The sequence below is a fragment of the Boleophthalmus pectinirostris genome, unplaced genomic scaffold (genome assembly GCF_026225935.1).
Source record: "Boleophthalmus pectinirostris isolate CB_2022bp ecotype Guang Dong unplaced genomic scaffold, ASM2622593v1 HiC_scaffold_10, whole genome shotgun sequence".
Taxonomy (NCBI): domain Eukaryota; kingdom Metazoa; phylum Chordata; class Actinopteri; order Gobiiformes; family Gobiidae; genus Boleophthalmus; species Boleophthalmus pectinirostris.
The window spans coordinates 24,445,281-24,465,960 of record NW_026570971.1 but is presented as its reverse complement, the minus strand read 5'-3'; the positions used below and the strand labels follow the sequence as shown (position 1 = coordinate 24,465,960).

The 20,680-nt window shown below is 36.1% G+C and overlaps 2 protein-coding genes and 1 gene segment (V, D, J or C); 2 read left to right on the top strand and 1 right to left on the bottom strand.

Moving 5' to 3' along the window:
• On the top strand, nucleotides 1-672 carry LOC129409678 (Ig heavy chain V region 6.96-like). The segment is given in 2 exon segments: nucleotides 1-161; nucleotides 232-672. Coding segments are annotated over 2 exon segments (369 nt in total).
• A 1,414-nt stretch (nucleotides 673-2,086) lies between these two features.
• On the top strand, nucleotides 2,087-8,176 carry LOC110157344 (M1-specific T cell receptor beta chain). 3 transcript variants are annotated; one of them, XM_055156127.1, is made up of 5 exons: nucleotides 2,087-2,251; nucleotides 6,163-6,510; nucleotides 6,592-6,627; nucleotides 7,605-7,711; nucleotides 7,802-8,176. In XM_055156127.1, exons 1-5 carry the CDS (start codon nucleotides 2,188-2,190, stop codon nucleotides 7,823-7,825), a joined length of 579 nt encoding a protein of 192 aa, XP_055012102.1. In that variant the 5' UTR covers nucleotides 2,087-2,187; the 3' UTR covers nucleotides 7,826-8,176. The 3 variants fall into 3 exon arrangements, with proteins under 3 accessions (XP_055012102.1, XP_055012099.1, XP_055012097.1); XM_055156124.1 differs by lacking the exon at nucleotides 2,087-2,251 and adding an exon at nucleotides 2,625-2,834; XM_055156122.1 differs by lacking the exon at nucleotides 2,087-2,251 and adding an exon at nucleotides 3,822-4,097.
• Nucleotides 8,177-13,614: 5,438 nt separating this feature from the next.
• On the bottom strand, nucleotides 13,615-20,272 carry LOC110157522 (solute carrier family 2, facilitated glucose transporter member 1). Its single transcript, XM_020921867.2, has 11 exons — nucleotides 20,068-20,272; nucleotides 20,006-20,009; nucleotides 18,880-18,997; nucleotides 18,106-18,266; nucleotides 17,286-17,526; nucleotides 16,947-17,109; nucleotides 16,189-16,373; nucleotides 15,652-15,753; nucleotides 15,431-15,532; nucleotides 14,903-15,106; nucleotides 13,615-13,791 (listed from the first exon to the last, which is right to left on the bottom strand). The coding sequence occupies exons 1-11, from the start codon at nucleotides 20,270-20,272 to the stop codon at nucleotides 13,615-13,617; spliced, it is 1,662 nt and encodes a 553-aa protein (XP_020777526.2).
• Between the last annotated feature and the right edge of the window lie 408 nt (nucleotides 20,273-20,680).

The window sequence follows — 20,680 nt, the reverse complement described above, 5'->3', positions numbered from 1 at the left end:
TGAACAGCAGATGATAACTTAAGTTCATCTAATGCGTTTGTCCAACCCACTGATCATGTGACCACACCTTTACTATGAGCTGTATTCACCACTATAGCTCTGAGACAACAACATGCTGTTCCTTGGTCTGTCTCTGTCTCTGTCTCTACTGTTCCAACTAGGTCAGTCTTTCTGATGTGTTTTCTTCTTTATTTTCATTGAACTTGAATCTAATCATTTTCTGTACCCCAGGTCTTTCCATCACAGTTCTCCAGCCAGTGAGACACATATTTACTGACCCTGGCTCTTCCATAAAGATTGACTGCAGTCTGGAGGGATATTCAATGAGTAGTGCTGCAATGTACTGGTTCAGACAGAGGGCCCATGCAGAGATAGAGCATGTTTGTAAAGAATACGATAAAAAAACAGATCATTTTGAGTGTTTACTCGATGGATCCAAGAATAACTTTTCTGTAGTGATCAGTGATTTGGCCACAGACGACACAGGGATGTACTACTGCGCTGCCTCTCACAGCAACACATTCAACCACATGACTGCACCAAAACACTGAGGCTGCTTCTGAGGAGAGGACAGAGTCTGACCAACTTCAACTGTTTGTTAGTCAAAATAAATTTAGAGTAAAAATTCAGTTGTTTTGTTTTATCTTGTTGTTGTTTTTTTGCAACTTATAGTGCCTGAATTTGTAAAGTAACCTGATATCCGATACGTTTAATATGTACGCTATGAAGAACTTGTAGGAACATACTTTCTCAGTATAATGGAAAATAAATAGTTTGACTTAACAAAATACCTGGTCCGTGTTTCCCAGCAGTTACACTTTTCAGACAATGGACAGTCCCTCCATTGTCCCTCCGACACTGTTGTGTCCTTGGGCAAGACACTTAACCCCCCTTGCCCATAGTGTCTGCGTACACTGGTGTGTGAATGTGTGTGTGAATGTGTGTGTGAATGGGTGAGTGGTTCCTTGTTGTAAAGCGCTTTGAGTGGAAAAGCGCCATAGAAAAATGTGACCATTTACCATTATAATCATGTGGCCCCACACTGACCTCTACAGGCAACATGTGTCATTGCACTGCGAAAGACCAACATTTTGGACAATTTAATTTACTGAAATAGTGAATTCATGCCATAGTCTTCATTTATTCAAGTTATTCAAAACTTTAAAAAAAAAAATCTGATCCAAAAATAATATTGCCACTAAAGTCTTAAAGCACTACATCACATAAAATAACCACACACTGCACACTGGTCTTTTTCAGTATCATAACAGTTAAAGCACTGCTTTATTATGATATTGTAAATAGTAATATATAATAAAAACACAAGAACTTTGATCAAAAAAATACAAAAGACTGAGTCAGAAAGACTCCACACAGTGGAGTAACCGCAACTTTGTCCTTTCACACGTGTCATGTGACGTATGTCATGTATGTGCTGTACACAAACATGTCATGTCCTATATCTTCTTCCTGTTCTTTAAAAAGCCCTTCTCTTTGTGTAAACTCAGTGAGATTTATAGATATGAGCCCAGCAGCTGCTCAGAGGAGGCGCTGAGAGCGGAGCTTTTTGTATGAAGTGTTTTCATGGTGGGGACAGGGGGCACCGTGATACAATCCTATAGAGACGCCGTACAAAAACCTCTGAGCTCAAACACAGGGCTGTACTGACTGGACTGGGACAGGAGCAGACAGGGACAGGACAGAGACAAGGCCACATGGACACTTCCCTCTCTGAAGTGGACACTACTCTCACTGGAGTCAGAGGCAATCATACAAAATGTAGATTTTTCATGCAACTGTCTCCAGATGTTTGTGGGTCTCATGAGAAAGACACAGATCTGTGACTGGAGCAGACGCCTGTTCAGGAGACAAGACAAAAGCAGTCAGAGCTGTGGAGGATCAGAGCCACAGTCTGGTCTGAAGAACACTTTGTTTTATGAATGAGATCAGAGGAACAGAGAAATTTGAAGTTTGAGTTTTGATCTGCACAAACAGCACTGTGACCTACTCTGAACCTGCGTACTTCGGATCAGGCACCAAGCTCACTGTTCTAGGTAAGTATTATAATGTTTATGTTTGAGTTTGGTCTTATATTAAGTCAAATCACACATATGCTGAGTGGATACAGATACATTTGCATGTAAGTCAAATGACAGTGAAAGACGCTATAGAGTTTGTTGCTCTGTAATGGTGCACTGTGATAATGTGAACGAAGCTTACTTTGGAACAGGAACCAAGCTGACAGTTTTAGGTGAGTAAATACAATTAAAAGTTTCAAATTTAACTGCTGTGGTGTGAAAAACTGCCATTTGAGGCTGGGCTTCATATGATGAGTTTTTGATATCAAACTTGAGCTCTGTGCCAACTATGAAGCATATTTCGGCCAAGGCACCAAACTGACTGTTCTGGGTGAGTAGGACCAATGTAGCCTGGAAATTATAACGTAAAATAGAAAGTGAATAATGTTGGTTGTACATATGAGTTGTTATTTAGTAGTTGAGTTGATAAAAGTAGCTGGTTCAGTGTTATGGCAATGGCTGAGTACAGTGTGCTAATACTGGCACCGAGGCTTTCTTTGGTGGAGGAACCAAGTTAACAGTTCTGGGTAAGACATCATATAATATTCATTTAAATACCTTGAGTGTGCTCTATGTTGGGACTATTTGCAGTATAGTAAATTATGGATTAAATCACACATTTCCATATTACACTGGCTGTTAAGTTATAGGAAAGAAATCAAATGCTCCAGTGTGATTTTAGTATTGAACAAGTTCACTGTGACTCTGGGACCGCTGAAGCCTACTTTGGTGGAGGAACTAAACTCACTGTTTTAGGTAAGGTCTGTGTGTTTAATACATAATTAGTCTGACACAGTGAGTGGATGTATGGATGGACTGAGTTATTATGTCAAGCCTTATTGCTGTGCTAACAACCGAGAAGCTTACTTTGGCCAAGGAACTAAACTCACTGTTTTGGGTAAGTCAGAATGCTGTAGTTATTGGTAGCAGTAGTAGTAGTAGTAGTAGTAGTAGTAGTGTTGGTAATAATACTAGTAGTGGTAGTAATATTAGTAGTATGTATGTATGGACGGTCCAGTTGGTGTCTATTGATAAGCACTCCAGTATTTGGACATAGTATTTCACACTGTGACTGGCTCATATGAAGCCTACTTTGGTGGAGGAACTAAACTCACTGTTTTAGGTAAGTCAAAATGTTGTAGTAATTAAAACTAGTAGCAATATCAGTAGTAGTAGTAGTAGTAGGAGCTGTAGAAGTATGGTGTCTGTTGGTAAGTACTGCAAAATGTATTTGAGTATTGAACCTTCACGCTGTGAGCCAGTCCTATGAAGCCTACTTTGGTGGAGGAACCAAGCTAACTGTTCTAGGTAAGAAATCTCCTTGAATTGCAAATTAATTGGTATAAAAAGACATATTAATATGCACAATTGTACTGAACAGTGACTGAAGTCTTCATGTACATGTATTTGCAGTAACTGCAGTAGAAAAATCCTTTTGATTCAACATTTGGTCTTGAATTCAAAATGGAAAAACACTGGGGTACTTTTTGTAAGTAAGAAAAACTAAAATAGGTCAATAACAAACTGTGACTGAGATTCACAATTTAAATATTTACTAAACTTGTTAATGTCACTAGATTTTAGTTTGTAAAGCAGCCCAGGCCCCATGCAGGTGTGACAGTGGTAAAGATGTGATAATATTGAGGAGAAAAAGTAGGTGGTTTTTGAACAGTTAAGGCGCTCTGTGCTCTTACAATGAGGCGTACTTTGGAGCTGGAACTAAACTCACTGTTTTAGGTAAGAACAATGTACTTCAAATAGTTCAAACTATAGCTGCAAATACAGACATTGTCATAACCTTAAATACATATAAGATTATGTCATATTTAGACAACTCTTTTGTATGGTAATTGATCTAATGTCCCACTTAATGCTAGGAGAAGTGGAGCTAAGTAAATTCTAGTAAGTAAATGTTTGGCGCTATGCCCAGAGTTAATAGGTTCTTATCATATCCATATATTACTGTGAGCAACCAGTACGAGGCTTACTTTGGAGACGGGACCAAACTGACTGTATTAGGTAAGAAAATGCAAAAAATACTTCGAAATTCAGTTCTAAAAAGCTGTGTTGTTGATAGCAAATGCTTGAAAATGATGTTAATTTCAACTAAAATATACAATTGAAAAGCAATCACAAACCCTGCGTGATCTAGCATTAAATAATGATCTACAATGTTTCAATTCATGTCATTGTAGTTGTAATGGTATTTTGTTTTAGATAGGAAGTTAGGTTAGCTGAGAAAATAGTTGGGGAGGTTGAGGTTTTGACAGTTGCCTTGTATCAGTGTGAACAACTATGATCCAGCATACTTTGGAGAAGGGACCAAACTGACTGTTTTAGGTAAGAAATCTAAGTCTAAATTATTCTCTGCAGTACAATGCAAATTATGAATACTTGGTTAAAAGACAACGAGACAAAACTTATGTTAAAGATGCATTATATTAACAGACAGTAAAGTAAACAAAAAGATAATGTAGGATTTAAGATATTTCTTTGTCTATTAAGTTGTCCGCTACAGAGTGATTCTCAATAGACATTTTAGTTTCTATCCATACATGTTGAGATGTTGGGGTTTTAACAGTAGGGCTGTATCAGTGTGAACTACAATGAACAAGCTTACTTTGGAGAGGGAACTAAACTCACTGTACTGGGTAAGTCTTAAGGCATCTTCTCAAAATCTACACAAAAGTCAATTTTAAAAGCAAATTCACAGCAGTTTTTGAATGAATAAAATTTAAAGTTATATGTTTTGAGAATTAATATCTGTAAACAAATGAAAGTCAGGTAACAGTGATAAAATGGCTATTGCATTATTATCCAAATGTAGAAAAATAGTGGTTGAACTGAGTATTAAACTGACTGGGGCATTTGGGGTAAAACAGGTTGAGGTTTTAACAGTAGCAGTGTAACAGTGTGAACAAGCACCGATCAGGCTTACTTTGGACAAGGAACTAAACTCACTGTATTGGGTAAGTTCTGGACAAAACAATAAATATGATCAAAGTTAAAGTTAATCTGTGCTTATGCAATATAATAGTTCTCATTTTTGTGGAGAATATAGTTATTGCATTGTTATAGAGACTGAAGCCAACTCTGAAAGCAAAAACAAAATACTGATTGAAAACAGTTGTCTTAAACAAAAGGAATTTGTTCTAAATACAGAAAGCTTAATATGTATTGTATAGGATGTAAAAATGACAAGAAAAGACATTTAACATACAGCTTTATAAAGAAAATGTGTTAACTATTTAGGCTATGGTAAAATCTTGTAAAACTGTAAAAAAAAAAAAAAAAAAAAATCTAACAATATGACATATATACAAATTATAGTAGTTTAGAATAAAATTATTAATACAATCATAGGGACAAATACTTTATTATAGGAAAAATGTTCTCTCTAAACTCTCCACTGCCTGTAAGTAGCCTAAATTAGTTTGAACATGAGTATATACAAAAAATTACAAAGTTTAAGCTACAATTATAATTACAAATGTGTACATGTAAAAATACTTGTTCATTATCTACAGACAATATAACTTAAACTTGCAGTAATTGAACACTGGTTTAACTTTAAAGGTCCTATTACACAAAATTGACTCATGATCTTTACTGTAAGCAATGTTAGGATATTGTTACTTTATCAAAAATATACCTTGAGTTGTGTTTTGTTTCATTCACACACATGTTTGAGTAACTGTTTATTATTAGTCAGTCTACTCCTCTAAAGCTCAAGTTTTCAAGTCAACAGCTCCTTTTATCGTTAGTTTAAGAGAGATAGGCAATTCCGGGGCTGAAATTTGACAAATAATTCTAGTGAAAGTGTATGAAATTTAAAAACCATCTGAGAGAATAACTCAGCCTAAATATGCAGGGTTTGTGTGTTAAATCTGTGAATGAAACAAAACACAAGCAGTTTTTGATGATGAAACAACATTATAACATGGATTAGAAAATAGTGCAATATGGGTTAGAATCACACTGATGAAAATGCATGACAATTTCAGTTTCAGATCAGAATATTTGTTGAATTGTTGAATGAATTGTTGGTGTGTGTATTTTAACTTTTTTTCTTCTTCTTCTGCAGAAGAGGGTCTCAAGCCCACACCACCAAAAGTTTTAATTTTTCCCCCCTCTGAGAATGAGAGACCCAGGAACAAAGAAGAGCGTAAAGCTAAGACACTGGTCTGTGTGGCCAGAGACTTCTACCCCGATCATGTGACAGTGTCCTGGAAGGTCAATGAAATTCTCAGAACACCAGGGGTATCTACTGATGAAGCCCCCCGGAGGATTGGTCAATATTACACCATCAGTAGCCGCCTCAGGGTTGATGCAACAGAGTGGAACAATCCAGATAACAGTTTCACCTGCATTGTCAGTTTCTACGATGGGACTACTCACACTGATTACCCTGCTGAAATTAACGGCAAGAAAGGTAAGTCCAAGGATTTTAAAATGGTTATATTCAAACAGAAAAAATCTAATCATAGTTTTTGTTTGTTTGTTTATTTTTCAGGAAACGCACAGGATGATGAAGGTGGCCTGACAAGAGGTACATAACATATATTATATCAGAGGAGTTGATTTATATTAGAGGGGGGCAAATGAGAGGCTTCTTGCCCCAGGCCTGTACTATATTATTTATGCTGTTTGACTTTTTGGAACTGTACTCTCAAAAAGTGGATCAGGGCTTAAAAGTAGAACATTTTTCAGACAGTAGACTAAAGATATTGATAAAATCTATAGTTTTGTCAGTATTTTTAGACTTGGATTTGATTATGAAAAACTATGTAAAGATTTACAGACAGAACCAGACAAAAACGTACTGAGAATCTTTTCAAAATAGGGCGTCTGTAGCTCAGTTGAAGAAGTCTTCCCATTTATCATAAGGTTTACCGTTCAAATCTCTTAAGGATTTTTTAATGGTCCTCAAAGTTGGAGAGAACTAAAAAATAATGCACCCAATTGTAACATGAATTTCAGTGAGCAAAATTTTCTGTATTTTAAACAATTATATTAAAGGTGCATTGTGTAACTTTTCTGGAGGTGGGTGCATCACCTGCTTGTTTCTATGGATATGTCGTTGCCCTGCCTGGAAGGTTCCACAATATGGCATTAAACAGCTCTAGTTTACATTTATTCAATTACAGTTTTATAGCTCAAAAATACAGACATTCTGACTGTGAGTAGGGTTTCCTCTCCAGAGATCTTACCTGTAACTTGGTGTGGTTTGATCTCCATGAAGATAAAAAGGTTTAATGCCATACTGTGAAACATTTGAGACAAAGCAATAGCATCTCCCTGGAAAAAAGCATTTGATGGACTCTTCACCAGAAAGTTACGCATTGCACCTTCACGTCAAAGAGGCCAAAGTAAGAGGTGTCCACATGTAGACGATGTATTATGAATAAAGGGCAAAAGGATCGCTGCAAACTGCAAAAAGTGATAATTTATTTGTTTTATTTTTGAGTCAGGACTGCAGGTGCTTGGATAACATCGATGTGTCTTATGTTTGTGTTGTGTCCACAGAGACATACCTGAAGATTACTCAGAATGCCAAGCTCTCATATGTGGTCTTCATTGTCAAAGGTGTGGTCTATGGGCTCTTTGTCGCTTTCCTGGTCTGGAAGATTCCGGTTGGTTTTAAAATATTAATTATTTCACAAAATTATTTATATTTTTTAAGTCTTGATGAGTAACTGTGTCTCATCTTGTTTTTGTTCCAGCGTTCAAATGGAAAACAAACCTAAGTCCAATGGAGATTGAAGTTAACGTCTATAGAAGAACCGTCTCGTCAGTGTAACCAGAACTGATACTTAGTGCTTAGTTTAGCAGATCATATTTTGTATAATCTCTATATATTTTTATCTGGCATTTCTAAATCTGTAGTAGTGGTGAGTGCATTTTAATCTTTCCCTAACCCACACTCCAAAGCACTGATGTGTTAAAATGTGTATCTATAAATATACTGAGTTTTAATAGTTGTGTATTTGTAAACAGCTGACTATTCACATATCTGCTTAAAGCTTTATTATTTAAAGTGTGATGTATGTACATAATGGTATCATTGCATAACTTTTTAATAAACATATTTGTCCTTATTTGTCTTGTTGATGAGTTTGGAGTTAGATTACTGAGAGTCATATCTGTTAGTTCAGTTCATTTAAGAGATTAAGTGAGGTCAAAGGTCATGACCCTATAAAGTGCTACTGTACATGAAGTAGCAGCATTAAAAACAACCGAACTTAAATAAATGCAATGAATGTCATTTTAATTGAGATTAAGATCCAGTCCTCTACAATAGTCAGTGATATGTCTATAACCAATCCTCTCTCAGTAAGAGCATGTATAGAGCTCATATTATAATTTGCATTTGTTTTTAATAAAAGAAAAGAAAATATAACCAGCAACAGCAATATCACAATATGATCTGTACCTTTTTATGGTCCTGCCCTATAAATCTGCTCTATAAGTCTGTCCCAGTCATGTAATTACTACACTACATAGTTTTGACAAATATGATCTCATCGTCTGCCTCAGCATCTGTTTTTCTCCTGTTATTTAAAGCTGCTGTTTTCTCGCAATTCTCAGGCTGTATTTATGAGAAATGTTTAACCTATAAAACCAACATTATTATTCAGAGCACATAATTATGTAGTTTTGACAAATATCAGAAAACAGGAAGATTTGTAAAGTTCAAGGAATTGTTTGAAGAGCGAAATAATATTTTTCAATCAATCAATCAATCAAACTTTATTTATAAAGCACTTTTCATACAAAAATGTAACACAAAGTGCTTTACAGAGATTAAAAACAATCCCACATTTCCACCCACCCAACCCCCACAGCTGCCCGACTCGACACAACCAAACAACACAGACACACACACACACACACACACACATTAACCTGCTAAAATACATAAAATGACACATAGTAAGATGTGAGGCTGAATTTTTGAATCATTATGCAAAATAAGTGGGAATTTCGCACATGGCAACACCAACATGGACATTTTGTAGCTAAAGGAGGCTTTTCCCCTTCCCATTTATCCACTCAAATATTCACAGTGATTCATGCATGTTTGAGTAATTTTTGTTCTCCTGAATTCACGACATCAATGTTTCCATCAACCCCTGTTTCCACCAGTTTAAAATATCCAAAATGTAACTAAAAATATAAAATCCACAGGTGTCACAGATTTGAACAACTCTATAGCAGACAAAAGCACTATATGTTTCCTTTAATAAACAGAGAAATAATACAAACAAACCACCACCTCTGTCACAAACACAGAATAAAATAGAGACATAGATTAAAAACACAGGAGTAAAATAGAGACATAGATTAAAAGCAAAGAGTAAAATAGAGACATAGATTAAAAGCAAAGAGTAAAATAGAGACATAGATTAAAAACACAGACTAATATAGAGACATAGATTAAAAACACAGTGTAAAATAGAGACATACATTAAAAACACAGTGTAAAATAGAGACATACATTAAAAACACAGTGTAAAATAGAGACATAGATTAAAAACACAGCGTAAAATAGAGACATAGATTAAAAACACAGAGTAAAATAGACATAGATTAAAAACACAGAGTAAAATAGAGACATAGATTAAAAACACAGAGTAAAATAGACATAGATTAAAAACACAGCGTAAAATAGAGACACAGATTAAAAACACAGAGTAAAATAGACATAGATTAAAAACACAGAGTAAAATAGAGACATAGATTAAAAACACAGAGTAAAATAGACATAGATTAAAAATACAGAGTAAAATAGAGACAGATTAAAAACACAGAGTAAAATAGAGACATAGATTAGTGCAAATGCAGCAGCAGTGACAGGAAATGAGTCTGTGGTGAGTCAAACAGGTTCAAACAGGCTGTTGATGTGAGAGGAGACAGGACGTGGTTACCGCTTCTGCAAAAAGGCAACATTCAACTTTAACCACAAGCCCCGACCCCCTGCACCTGCCGCACATGTCGCACCCACACATGACCCTGTCTATACCTCAAGCCAAAGCCAATTTCAGAACAAACATCTGGAAAATATGATGTTTATGTGTCAACTGAACAGTGAGTTTGACAGGTATCTAGTGCAGCAGTGTGTAGGCTTCAAACTCTGAGGAACATTTTTAACGGCTGACAGAGTGAGAAGAAGAAAAAGAAGCTTTTCAGAAACTTAAATATGTAAAAGATGTAAAATATCATGAAGGGAACATTTACACTTAAACGCTAAACTTTATTGATCGGCGGAGGAAATTATTTGGACACAGTCGCTCACACATCACTATATATTATAATAACATAAATTATAATACATTCAGTGCAAAAATAACAAGAGACTGGTGTCAAATAAGGCATCATTGTATTGCAAGTGTATATATACTAGTAAAAATAAAAAATATATAAAATATATTTACATATAGAAATATAATATAGAAATATCTACAAATATATCTCAGTTAAATACAGGAGGTCATACAAGGAGAAACAGTGCAAAGATATGTAGTGATTGATCTGTTACATAAGAGTGAGCTGTTGTACAGTTTTATGGAGTATGGTATGAATGTAGTCCTGTATCTCTCACTAAACCTTTTGGAGAGTGAACTCCTCAGTGAGTTGAAGAGATGCAAAATTTTACTAATGGATATTTATTTACAATAGAAGCTGGTCTTAACACACATTAAAAATAGTAGTCAAAAAAGGAAAGTTTAAAAAAAAAAACAAAAAAAAACATTTTATCTTTTAAACATTAAAGTAATATTTCAGCACAATTGTAGGCACTTGTACAATCCTTTGATGTCTGATACTTAAACCTCAACTAACATTTCAACTCTATACTCTGTACTTTTTATACTCTGAACCAGGGGTCTCTAACCTGTAGGTCTCTACCCCCTTCCAAGCAGCTCGGCAAGAGATTTCTGAATTATACTTATTACCATTGTAAATCTGATCTGATGATTTGAAATTCTGATGCCTAATCTTGTGCATTAAAAATGGATAATAGTTCATGTTTTATGGGCATTTAACTGTACCTTATCTATGGCTCACTGTGGCTCTTACACTAGTTTCTTGTGACCGCTAAAATGAGTATCTCTCTGGCATTTTTGTAAAAGTAACTCACCGAAGGAAAAAGGCTGGAGACCCCTGCTCCATATTCTTTATACTCTACTGAATATATGGGAGGTACATGTGTTGTTAAGAGCACATGTGTCAGATGAACAGATAACTCGAGGGTAAAACATACTCTTGTATAAAATAACAAGATTTCTGATTTGACATTTGATAATGTCTCTCTGGCCTCCGAGAATAGTTTTGTTTTTTCAGAGTGTCGATCTCGGTTATAGAAATGTTAAACATGTAAACATGACAAAGTTGGATCTGTGGTATGCAGCAGTATATTGTTTAAAGCATAGATAACGTTTTTTTAAAATGACATTATGAAAAGTGGGTGTATGTTAAGAAGAATGCCTCCCTCTGTGTTTCCTGTTCTGAAAATGAAGGGTATAAGCACCTTGTGTGTTTCATGTGCTTCCAAATACTGAAACTTGTTCTGACTAGTGCCATCCAGTGGGTGTTTATGAAACAGCAACAATCAGATACCACCACACTCTCACTGTGGACAATTTCAATTTTAAATTTGCTACAGTTGGCGACAAACAGCGCCACCTGGTGGACATTATGTGACTATAACATATGAAAACAAGATCTGATGTAAGGATTGGATTGACTATTGGTCAACGGCGTTTGGGTTGTAAAGTTACAACACTTGTTAGAGGGAATACTTAGTCCCACAACCTTTAATAATAAAATGCTTTAATAAAACCTAGTAATTTCCAATTATAATGTATGGTGTCAGAAATGCTTGAGATTGAGTATACCCGCATACTCTATGTTTTTTTTTTCTATCACTGATCCTCAAGATAAATAACTCGCCAAACCTTTACTGTTTTAAACATGAGAAATATATTGTGTGTCTATTGTGTTGATCCTTTTTGAAAGTCACTTAACTTTTCCAGTCCATTTTTACCCACTCTCATGTGGTGAATTTTGACTGTTACCTTTTCAAGCCAAAACACCAAGTTGTCCAAATGTCTCCTTTCCCCTGACTGGTTGATGTAAATTGCAAATCTTGGGGTAGATTATGTAAAAAATAATATACTACTTTAAAAATATATTCTAAATAACTATAATAAAAGTAGTATGAATGAGCTAAAACTGTTACTTATTCTAAAATTAAATATTTGCTCAGATCTGTGTTTGTTTTTTCAGACATCATTTAGGACATGTGTGAGATTTCACACACCAGTGCACGAAACCGTCTGTCAATCATCATTCACACTGTTAGGTATACAAAAAAGCACTATATGTTCCTATTTATTTTTTTAAATGTATTTTCTGAAGAATTGTATATCGATTTAACATCAGTTATTACATAGTGAAGTAAAAACATGAATCACCAATAATGATGTTTTATTCACAGAAAGCCAGTGTAATACTTACACAGTGATGTGAAAAGAACTGGTTAGACACATATAAGATTAATACACAACTAAGCTAACTGAAAATGAGTTAGTGTCCCTGTACAAATAAACAGAAACTGTACAAAATAAACTGATACAGCATAGCGATTAGTTTACATTTACATCCAAGTGGCTCTGCATAAGGCTGTTATTTTCAGCCAGTCTTAGCCAGCTATATATCCAGAAAATAGCACCAAATTATCTTTATATTTTTTCCAGTGATGTAGTAGTAACAGTGTATTTAAAGATGCACTATGTAAATTCTTTTGGTATGGGGTCAATTGCCTGCTTGTTCCCACAGTATGGCATTAAACTTATCTATATTGTATTTATTCAAGGCATTTAAAATATATATTCTATACTGTGTGCAGAGTCACCTCTCCATAGATCTGATCAGTAACAAGGCCTTGTATTGTTGCCTGCTTGTCTCCATACAAATCAATAAGTTTAATGTCATGTGGTGGAACATTCTAGGAAAAGCAATAACATATCCATGAACATAAGTGGGTACCAGACCCTCCATTAGAAAAGGAACACAGCACACCTTTATAGGACCCATGTTACTCTATTTTCTGATCTATGTTATAATGTAGTTTCCTCATCACAAACATACATGGAGCTGGAGTTGTGTTTTGTTTCATTCACACGTTTTACACACAAACCCTGCATATTTAGGCTAGGTTCTTATGGCAAATGAAAAACACTCTACTCCACTTTGTGATGTCATGTGGTAATACAAGAAGTACTCCAGTGTGTTTTAATACAATTTCACTAGAATAGTTTAAGTGATTTCAGCCCTGGAATTGCTCACTTCTACTGAACTAAAGGTTAAAGGTTAACTTGAAAAGGATTATTCAGAATGTGTGAATGAAACAAAACACAACTGCAGGTAGGTTTTTAATGAGATCTTTAACAACATTATAACATGACTCATAAGAGTTGAGTTTGTGTAATATAGGACCTTTAAAGTTCCAGTCCCATGTGGTAGTGGTCCTTGTTCATTTGAAGGTGTTGAATCCAGTCTTGCTGAGTGGGATTCCCTCTGCTCCTCTGAACTCCTCGGCAATGTCATCAAACGTGCGCCCTTTAGTCTCAGGCAAACGCAGCAGAGTGAAGGAGAAGGCCACTACAGCCACCAGCATGAACAGCAGATACACATATGCCCCACACAGCTTCTGTTAAGGTAGAGGAAACAGGATTAAAGATGCACTGTGTAACTTTTCGGTAGTGGGTCTTTCATCTTATTTTTCTACTGAAATGTCATTGCTCTGCTTGGAATGTACCACAGTATGACATTAAACAGATCTACCTTATTTTTATTTTCAATTACAGTTGGATTTGACCAGTAACTTGGTCTGGTTTGGTCTCCATGAAGAAAGGTTTAAATCCATAATGTGAAACATTCCAGATAAGGCATAACATCACCAGAAAAGTTACATAATGCGCCTTTAACTATTAAAAAAGGGAGAAAAACATGTGCTTGCACATTTTTGCAGTAGAAAATAAATACAGTAAGGACAAATGTTTTAATTGTATAATTTACTAGTGTTACAATAGTAGTTGTTGAGTTGTTTCAGATCTTCTTACTTTAATCAGTACTATAATTATAGTTCTCCTTCAGGCTTGAATTGCTATTGAAACTCAGTCTTCTCTAGGTATTGACTATGTTTTAATTCTTAAATTTGTTGAAATATTAACACAAGTATTTTCTGAATTTATGCAGAACTTACTTTTAAATGGTTTTATTATTTTGTGTATTTTTAAAGGTCCTATATTATGGAAAACTCATACATGTTTGAGTAACCCTTTATTATTAGTCTGTCTTCATTTCCAAACCTGAAAATGCTCTGTTCCACCTTGTGATGTCATGTCAAGCTGTAGTTTTCAAATTAACAGCTACTGTTACAAAAGGTAAAAACCTTTTGTTCAGTAGATTGGCAGTTCTGCTACTGAAGTCATCCAAATGATTCTAGTGAAGGTGTATGGAGTTTAAAAACCCAGTGGGACACTTCCTGTATTACCACATGACATCACAAGGTAGAACAGAGTGTTTTGTATTTGAGAGAAGAACTCACCTAAATATGCAGGGTTTTTGTGCTAAACAAAAGTGTGAGTGGAACAAAACATTACTATAGGTATGTTGATACGGAAACAACATTATAACATAGATTAGAAACGAAAGTAATATCTACCCTTTTTATTACTTTTATTCTGCTAATAAATTTCTTTGGCAATGGATTTATACTTTGCACAGAAAGAAAATAATATATAAAAAATATAACCCACAAGTAGAGGAGGGAAGAGGAGGGCCAGGACAAACTTGCCCCCCCAGTTGAGCATGCTGGTGAATGCCATGGCGATGGGCCGTCCAGGCTGGTCAAAAAGTTCAGCTGCGATGAACCACGAGATGGGACCAGGGCCCAGCTCATAGGCTGAGATCAGACAGAAGACCAACAGCACCTGCAAGCTACGCAACTCAGGGACTAGGAGCTGCACAGAAGGAGGGGAAGAAGAGGGAGGAGACAGTGTTTGAGGTGGTCTGGCATTGCTGCTGGTATTGGACAAGCTGCTACACTTGTGTGTCTGTTTGCTATCTATAGTGATTAGTTTTGTTTGACCTGAAATTTGATTTTGTTCATAACTTTTTGTTTATAAGATAACAGTGCACCAGAAATGTATTTTTTTTACAAAAATAAAGCCTATTGTTTTAGAGTTAGGAAAGTTTGGATGGTACGATATGGACCCCAATAAAAAAAACATCATTATCTATTTTGAATTATGTTGTCATGGTGAAGCTATATTAAGAATATTTACCAACATAGAGTCCACGATGGTCATGAGTAAATTGCACACAGCAATTGACATGAATCCAGTGAGCAGCAGCTTCCTCCGGCCGGCCCTTTCCATTAGGAAGAACTACAAACAAAAAGTCTCTATGATCTGTGTTTTTATAGCTCTAATGCTTTCTGCAATTTAATGTTTCTAATGAAAATTCCCTCTGCTTTAAATTTGAAGAAACAGTAAAAAGTACTCACAGCTACCAGAGTGAAAAACACATTGACCGCTCCCACCCCCAGAGTCAGATATTTGGCCTCTTCAAACTTGGCCTGAAACATCCTGGTGGAGTAATTAATGATCTGAAAGAAACACATATATATGTATATATAATAATTAGTAAAATATATTTATTTTCTTTTGAAATTCTGCCACAGTAGTGTAATATAGTCTAAATGCTATGAAATGTTCTTAGACTAAAAATAATGATGTTAACATTGTATGTTAACTGCATTTAATTAGTTTGACCCATTTGGGCATCCGTAGACAGTGCCACAAGATGATCTCCAAAACAGTTAATAAACGGATGGATTCATTTATCGTTCATTGATTCAGTGAGGATGAAGAGAGAGTGGCTTGCAGAGAAATACCATTTCACAATCCAGCATTCACAAGATCCAGCTTCCTGTTATATGGTGCCATTTTCAACATGGTTGACCATTCAAAAGACATAATATTTTGTGGCTATGTAACTTTTCATCATTCTGGACCCATGGATAAAATACTTGTGAACTCACTGCGTTGAACCCGGAGAGCTGACTGCCCAGGTTGACCACAAGCACGAGGACGATGGGTTGTTTGTAGCGCCGTTTTTTGAAGAATTCTGCCACAGTGACTCTGGCCTGAGAATGACTGGCCTCCTCTTTCATCTCCTCCAGCTCGGTGTACACTTTATCTGTGTGGCCCCGCAGTCTCACCAGAGCTAACATGGATGCAAAGAGATGTATTTACTATTGTTGTAAATTATACTTTTTAATATTTTTTTAGATTAAGTAAAAGAACTGAAAACATCTTTGGGTCTGTCTGCATTTCCCCAGTTATTAAAAAACAAAGACAGTAAGGTAGGCAGAGATGGGTCGGTAATTAAAGTGAATGAAATGGAAGCATGGTACAAAAAAAAAAAAAAGTCAGGCTTGTCACATGTGCATTACCCAAGGACACAACTACAGTACGTAAGAGAACAACCAACCAGGTTAAGCTTAAGTTAATCTTTATTGTAGGGAAAATTGTTCTCTCTATTTGACACCTCCTTCACTGCTCAGCTAACTAAGCTGCATAGTGTCTCACTTTATTGTGACCTCAGATGAACAATAAGTAAATAAATACACTTTTATACTATTTCAACATTGCAGAATCTGAAATAATATAATAATTAGAACCTAGTGGAATATTCCTGTATTTCTTACATCCAGTTAGTTCTTCCAACCTGTTTATCTCACTCTGTACAATGGTCCTAACAAAGACCAATCTATGAAGTGATGTACATGTAGCGTACCAGCCTCAGCCTGATGATGCTGCCCCCTGTTGATGAGGAGGTAGCGTGGGCTCTCTGGGCAGAAGGGCAGTACCACATACTGGAGTAGAGCTGGGAAGAGGGATAAGGACAGCATCAGGTCCCAGCGATGCTTTGTCCCCAAAACTGTCTCCAAACCAGCCACCTGCAGCAGTTGAATTGATTGTCTTTATTTAATTGATTATCTAATTATTACATTGTTAAACATTGCTATTTTGTGTCTGACTGGATTGAGTATCTACGCCCAGTCACAATCTGTGTGCACTTTAGTCTCAAGTCTTGATGGTCCATTAGTTTTATCCACTTATAGTATGCCCTCACCATTCCTATGAGTATCCCGGAGGCGAAGGAGACCTGGTTGAGTGTCGCGAAGGCACCTCTGAGGTTTGTTGGAGACACTTCCTGGATGTAGAGGGGGTTCAGGCTCATGACGAGTCCACAGAACAGACCAAAGGTCAGGCGTCCAATGATCAGAACCTCAAACGACTCACTCAGCTTAGACACAAACATGAGGCACGCTCCCAACACAGAGAGGATGTTCACGATCAGGATGGAGTTACGCCTGGAAGACAGTAAATTGTTGAAATTAAATGGCTTTTTCAGGTGATTAGGTAACATGGACTAAATATACAACAAAGCAGTTATATAGCCAGGTCTATGTACTGGCCCTGTATTGTTTAAATTACATTTTCAATAAGTAATTAAATTTATTTATATTAATAAGAAATAGAGTATAGTTTCACCCACACATCCAGGTTGTAAACAGAAATTTGGGGCCACGGGGCATAAAGTCTCACATGGACCCCCCTCTAATATAAAGTAATAGGAAAAAGGTTCCATTCTGGGCCCCTAAAACCCTATGGCCTGGGACAACAGACAGTCTGTCTAGTGCCCTGCGCGCATCTATTGAGGAATGGTATCAAAACATACAGATCATGTTCTTTACAATACAAAGGAATATGAAAAGTATATATTTTTATTGAATTAAAGATTTAACTGTTAGATTGTATTAATTCAGATGTAATCTCTCTCTCCCAATGCAGTTTTTTTCTTTTTTGTTACTGACATCTTGTAGAATGATAATGTTGAAATATTTGAAATATGAAAAAATATAATATTACAAAACCAGTGTTGATTTGACCTGCCATAGGAGTCTGCTAAGTGCTTAACTCCCAGTGACCCAATGAGAGCTCCGAAGTCCTTGATGCTGACGGACAAGGACCAGAGCAGGGTCAGGCTGTGCTCTGGCAGAGACTGGTTGTGTCTGTCCCTCCAGGTGTGGTTAAAGAACTGCTCCATGATCTGGGAGAGATAAGATAAGTCTCTGTTACATGTTGTAACTGCAGCTTACACTGGTTTTAATCATCTGCTGAATGTCCCAATCTGCTAAATTTGATGCTCCGGTACAATTGATAATAAATCTTTAAAAAAATGTTTTAATGGACTTAGCAGATTCAAACATTAACAAACACCTTTTATTATCACATCTCCTTTAGCTGCTGTGTAACATCTTGTCAAAATCTGAGCTTTCAGATAAAGGTTTGAATTACATTTTATAGCTGAATTGGCTTAGAAATCATATCACTTTTTATCTGGTGTGAAATCCACTGTGAACTCTTCAGTCTGGTTGAAAGATGTCAAAGATGTGCTCATTTTTGGTGCAAGGCTGTGTGAGTTCAGCGAGTTGACATTTCAAGTAAATGTGATTTTATTGGGTGTATCTCAGAGATGGAGTAGTGTTTGAACAGGAGACATGGTGAACTTTTGCCTTAACACTCTGCCACTTTGCCTCTGCATTGTTCTTTGTTCTGCTTAACCACTGCAGACTTTTCATTGAGCTACAAATATGCATGATGTGAATTGTGTGTGTGAGATTTGGATGGTACCTGTGACTTTAGGTAACCTGTGTACTCACCTTGGCCGGAGCGTTGACGTTTCCCGTGTGGTACCCGATCTGGAGAGATCCCAGGACTGTGGCCAGGATAGACGTCACCAGAGGGAAGGTCATATGACTCTGCAGTAACAAGTGAAATCTTACCATAACCAGTAATATATTCAAAAAACGATTACAGTGGAGTACAATGGAACTAGGGCTGCAAGATAGTATTTAAATTACATTTAATGATTCTTTAAGTTATTGATGCTCCTTAATGTGAAATTTTCACTTTGAATTCCAAATCTAACGCAAGTCCTAATATGCATAAGACACTTCTCAATTAGATATTTCTTTTTCAAAATCGTACAGCCCGAGGTGGTATCATATTTTAATCATATGCCAATACCGTCTGAACAAATAAGACACATGAGAAATTAGGAATAAATCCATAATTTGATTTAAGATTGTACGTATTTATTTTTACCCAACTAATGAGTGCAGCACTACACTACAGGGCCATGGTCCCTCACATGCATCTCCATATGACCATGAGGAGGTCAGTGATGGCAGAGACCACAGTATTTTCACACTGCAGCATTATAAACACAATGTACTCATTTAGCACGAGGCACCACAGACACACCACAGACCCTCTGCACTGATTATAATCACTGTGTTTGTTTGAGATGAACAAAAAACTCACCTCCGGAACTGCCATTTGTGTGGGTCAGATTTCACTCAAGATGAAAGTGCATTTAACTTCTCTTCTGCAAAGAAACATTATATATAAGTCATATAAATATATCTGTATCAACTAGAATCCTCCTAGAGTTATCACAGCTTTGACACCTGCATACAGTTCACAAACAAAAAGATACAACAATCACATAAACACTACACCAAAGTTAATATATTATTAAGCATATAATAAAAGTAATATTGATATAAATTTCATATTTTACACTGACAAATGTGGACAAAGTAGACAATAGATTTACTGCTATTTTAAGACTGTAAAGAAAGAATAAAAGTTACTCAATAAAGTTATACAAAATAGTATAATAATTTACATTTTTAATATACATTTTACTACACACATCAAGACAAAACTTTATCACTGACTATTTTACTAATTATTTTAGCAAACAATTATGTAATCAAATACCGATCTAGAAATATGAGACGAAACATAGAGACATCCATATATTGAGTTTTGCATGTCCTCACCTGTGCTTGTTCCAGTTGGACATGGATCGTCTGTCTTCTCTGTGTATTTGGCTGTAGTCTGTTCCTGGAGCGTCTCGTGAGCCCTGTGGTCACACCTGTCTGCTGAATTTGAGGCTGCTCTGACAGAATGGAGCTGCTCAAACTCCTCATTTACATCTACTGGACCAACTGACTCCAGGTCAGTTTTTTGCTGGCCTGCATCCATCCTAATAAAGTCTCCGTTAAAGAATACAATTGCTCCTCAGTCAGGTCCATGTCATTGAAAAAAAAAAATCTGATATCAACAGGGGAACTTTGAATGTGTTGTTGTGACATAGTGGGCCTTTGTCTCATTTAAAACTAACATTAATTTGTTTCATTTCACACATTAGTTAATTTGATGCCATATTCAACTAAACAGTTATATATAATTCTTAGTTCTTTTTGTTAATTACTATTCATTTAAATATGCTTTATTTGTTCATTCATGTCAGTTACATCATACATTCCCTATACTTACCTGCAGCTCCACATGGTCCAGACAAAAAAAGGGACGTGCCTCATGTTGGTAATTTATAAAACCATGTGGAGGGGCGGACTGGTTTAAGTTCTGTTTCATTGCTTTAGTGTATTT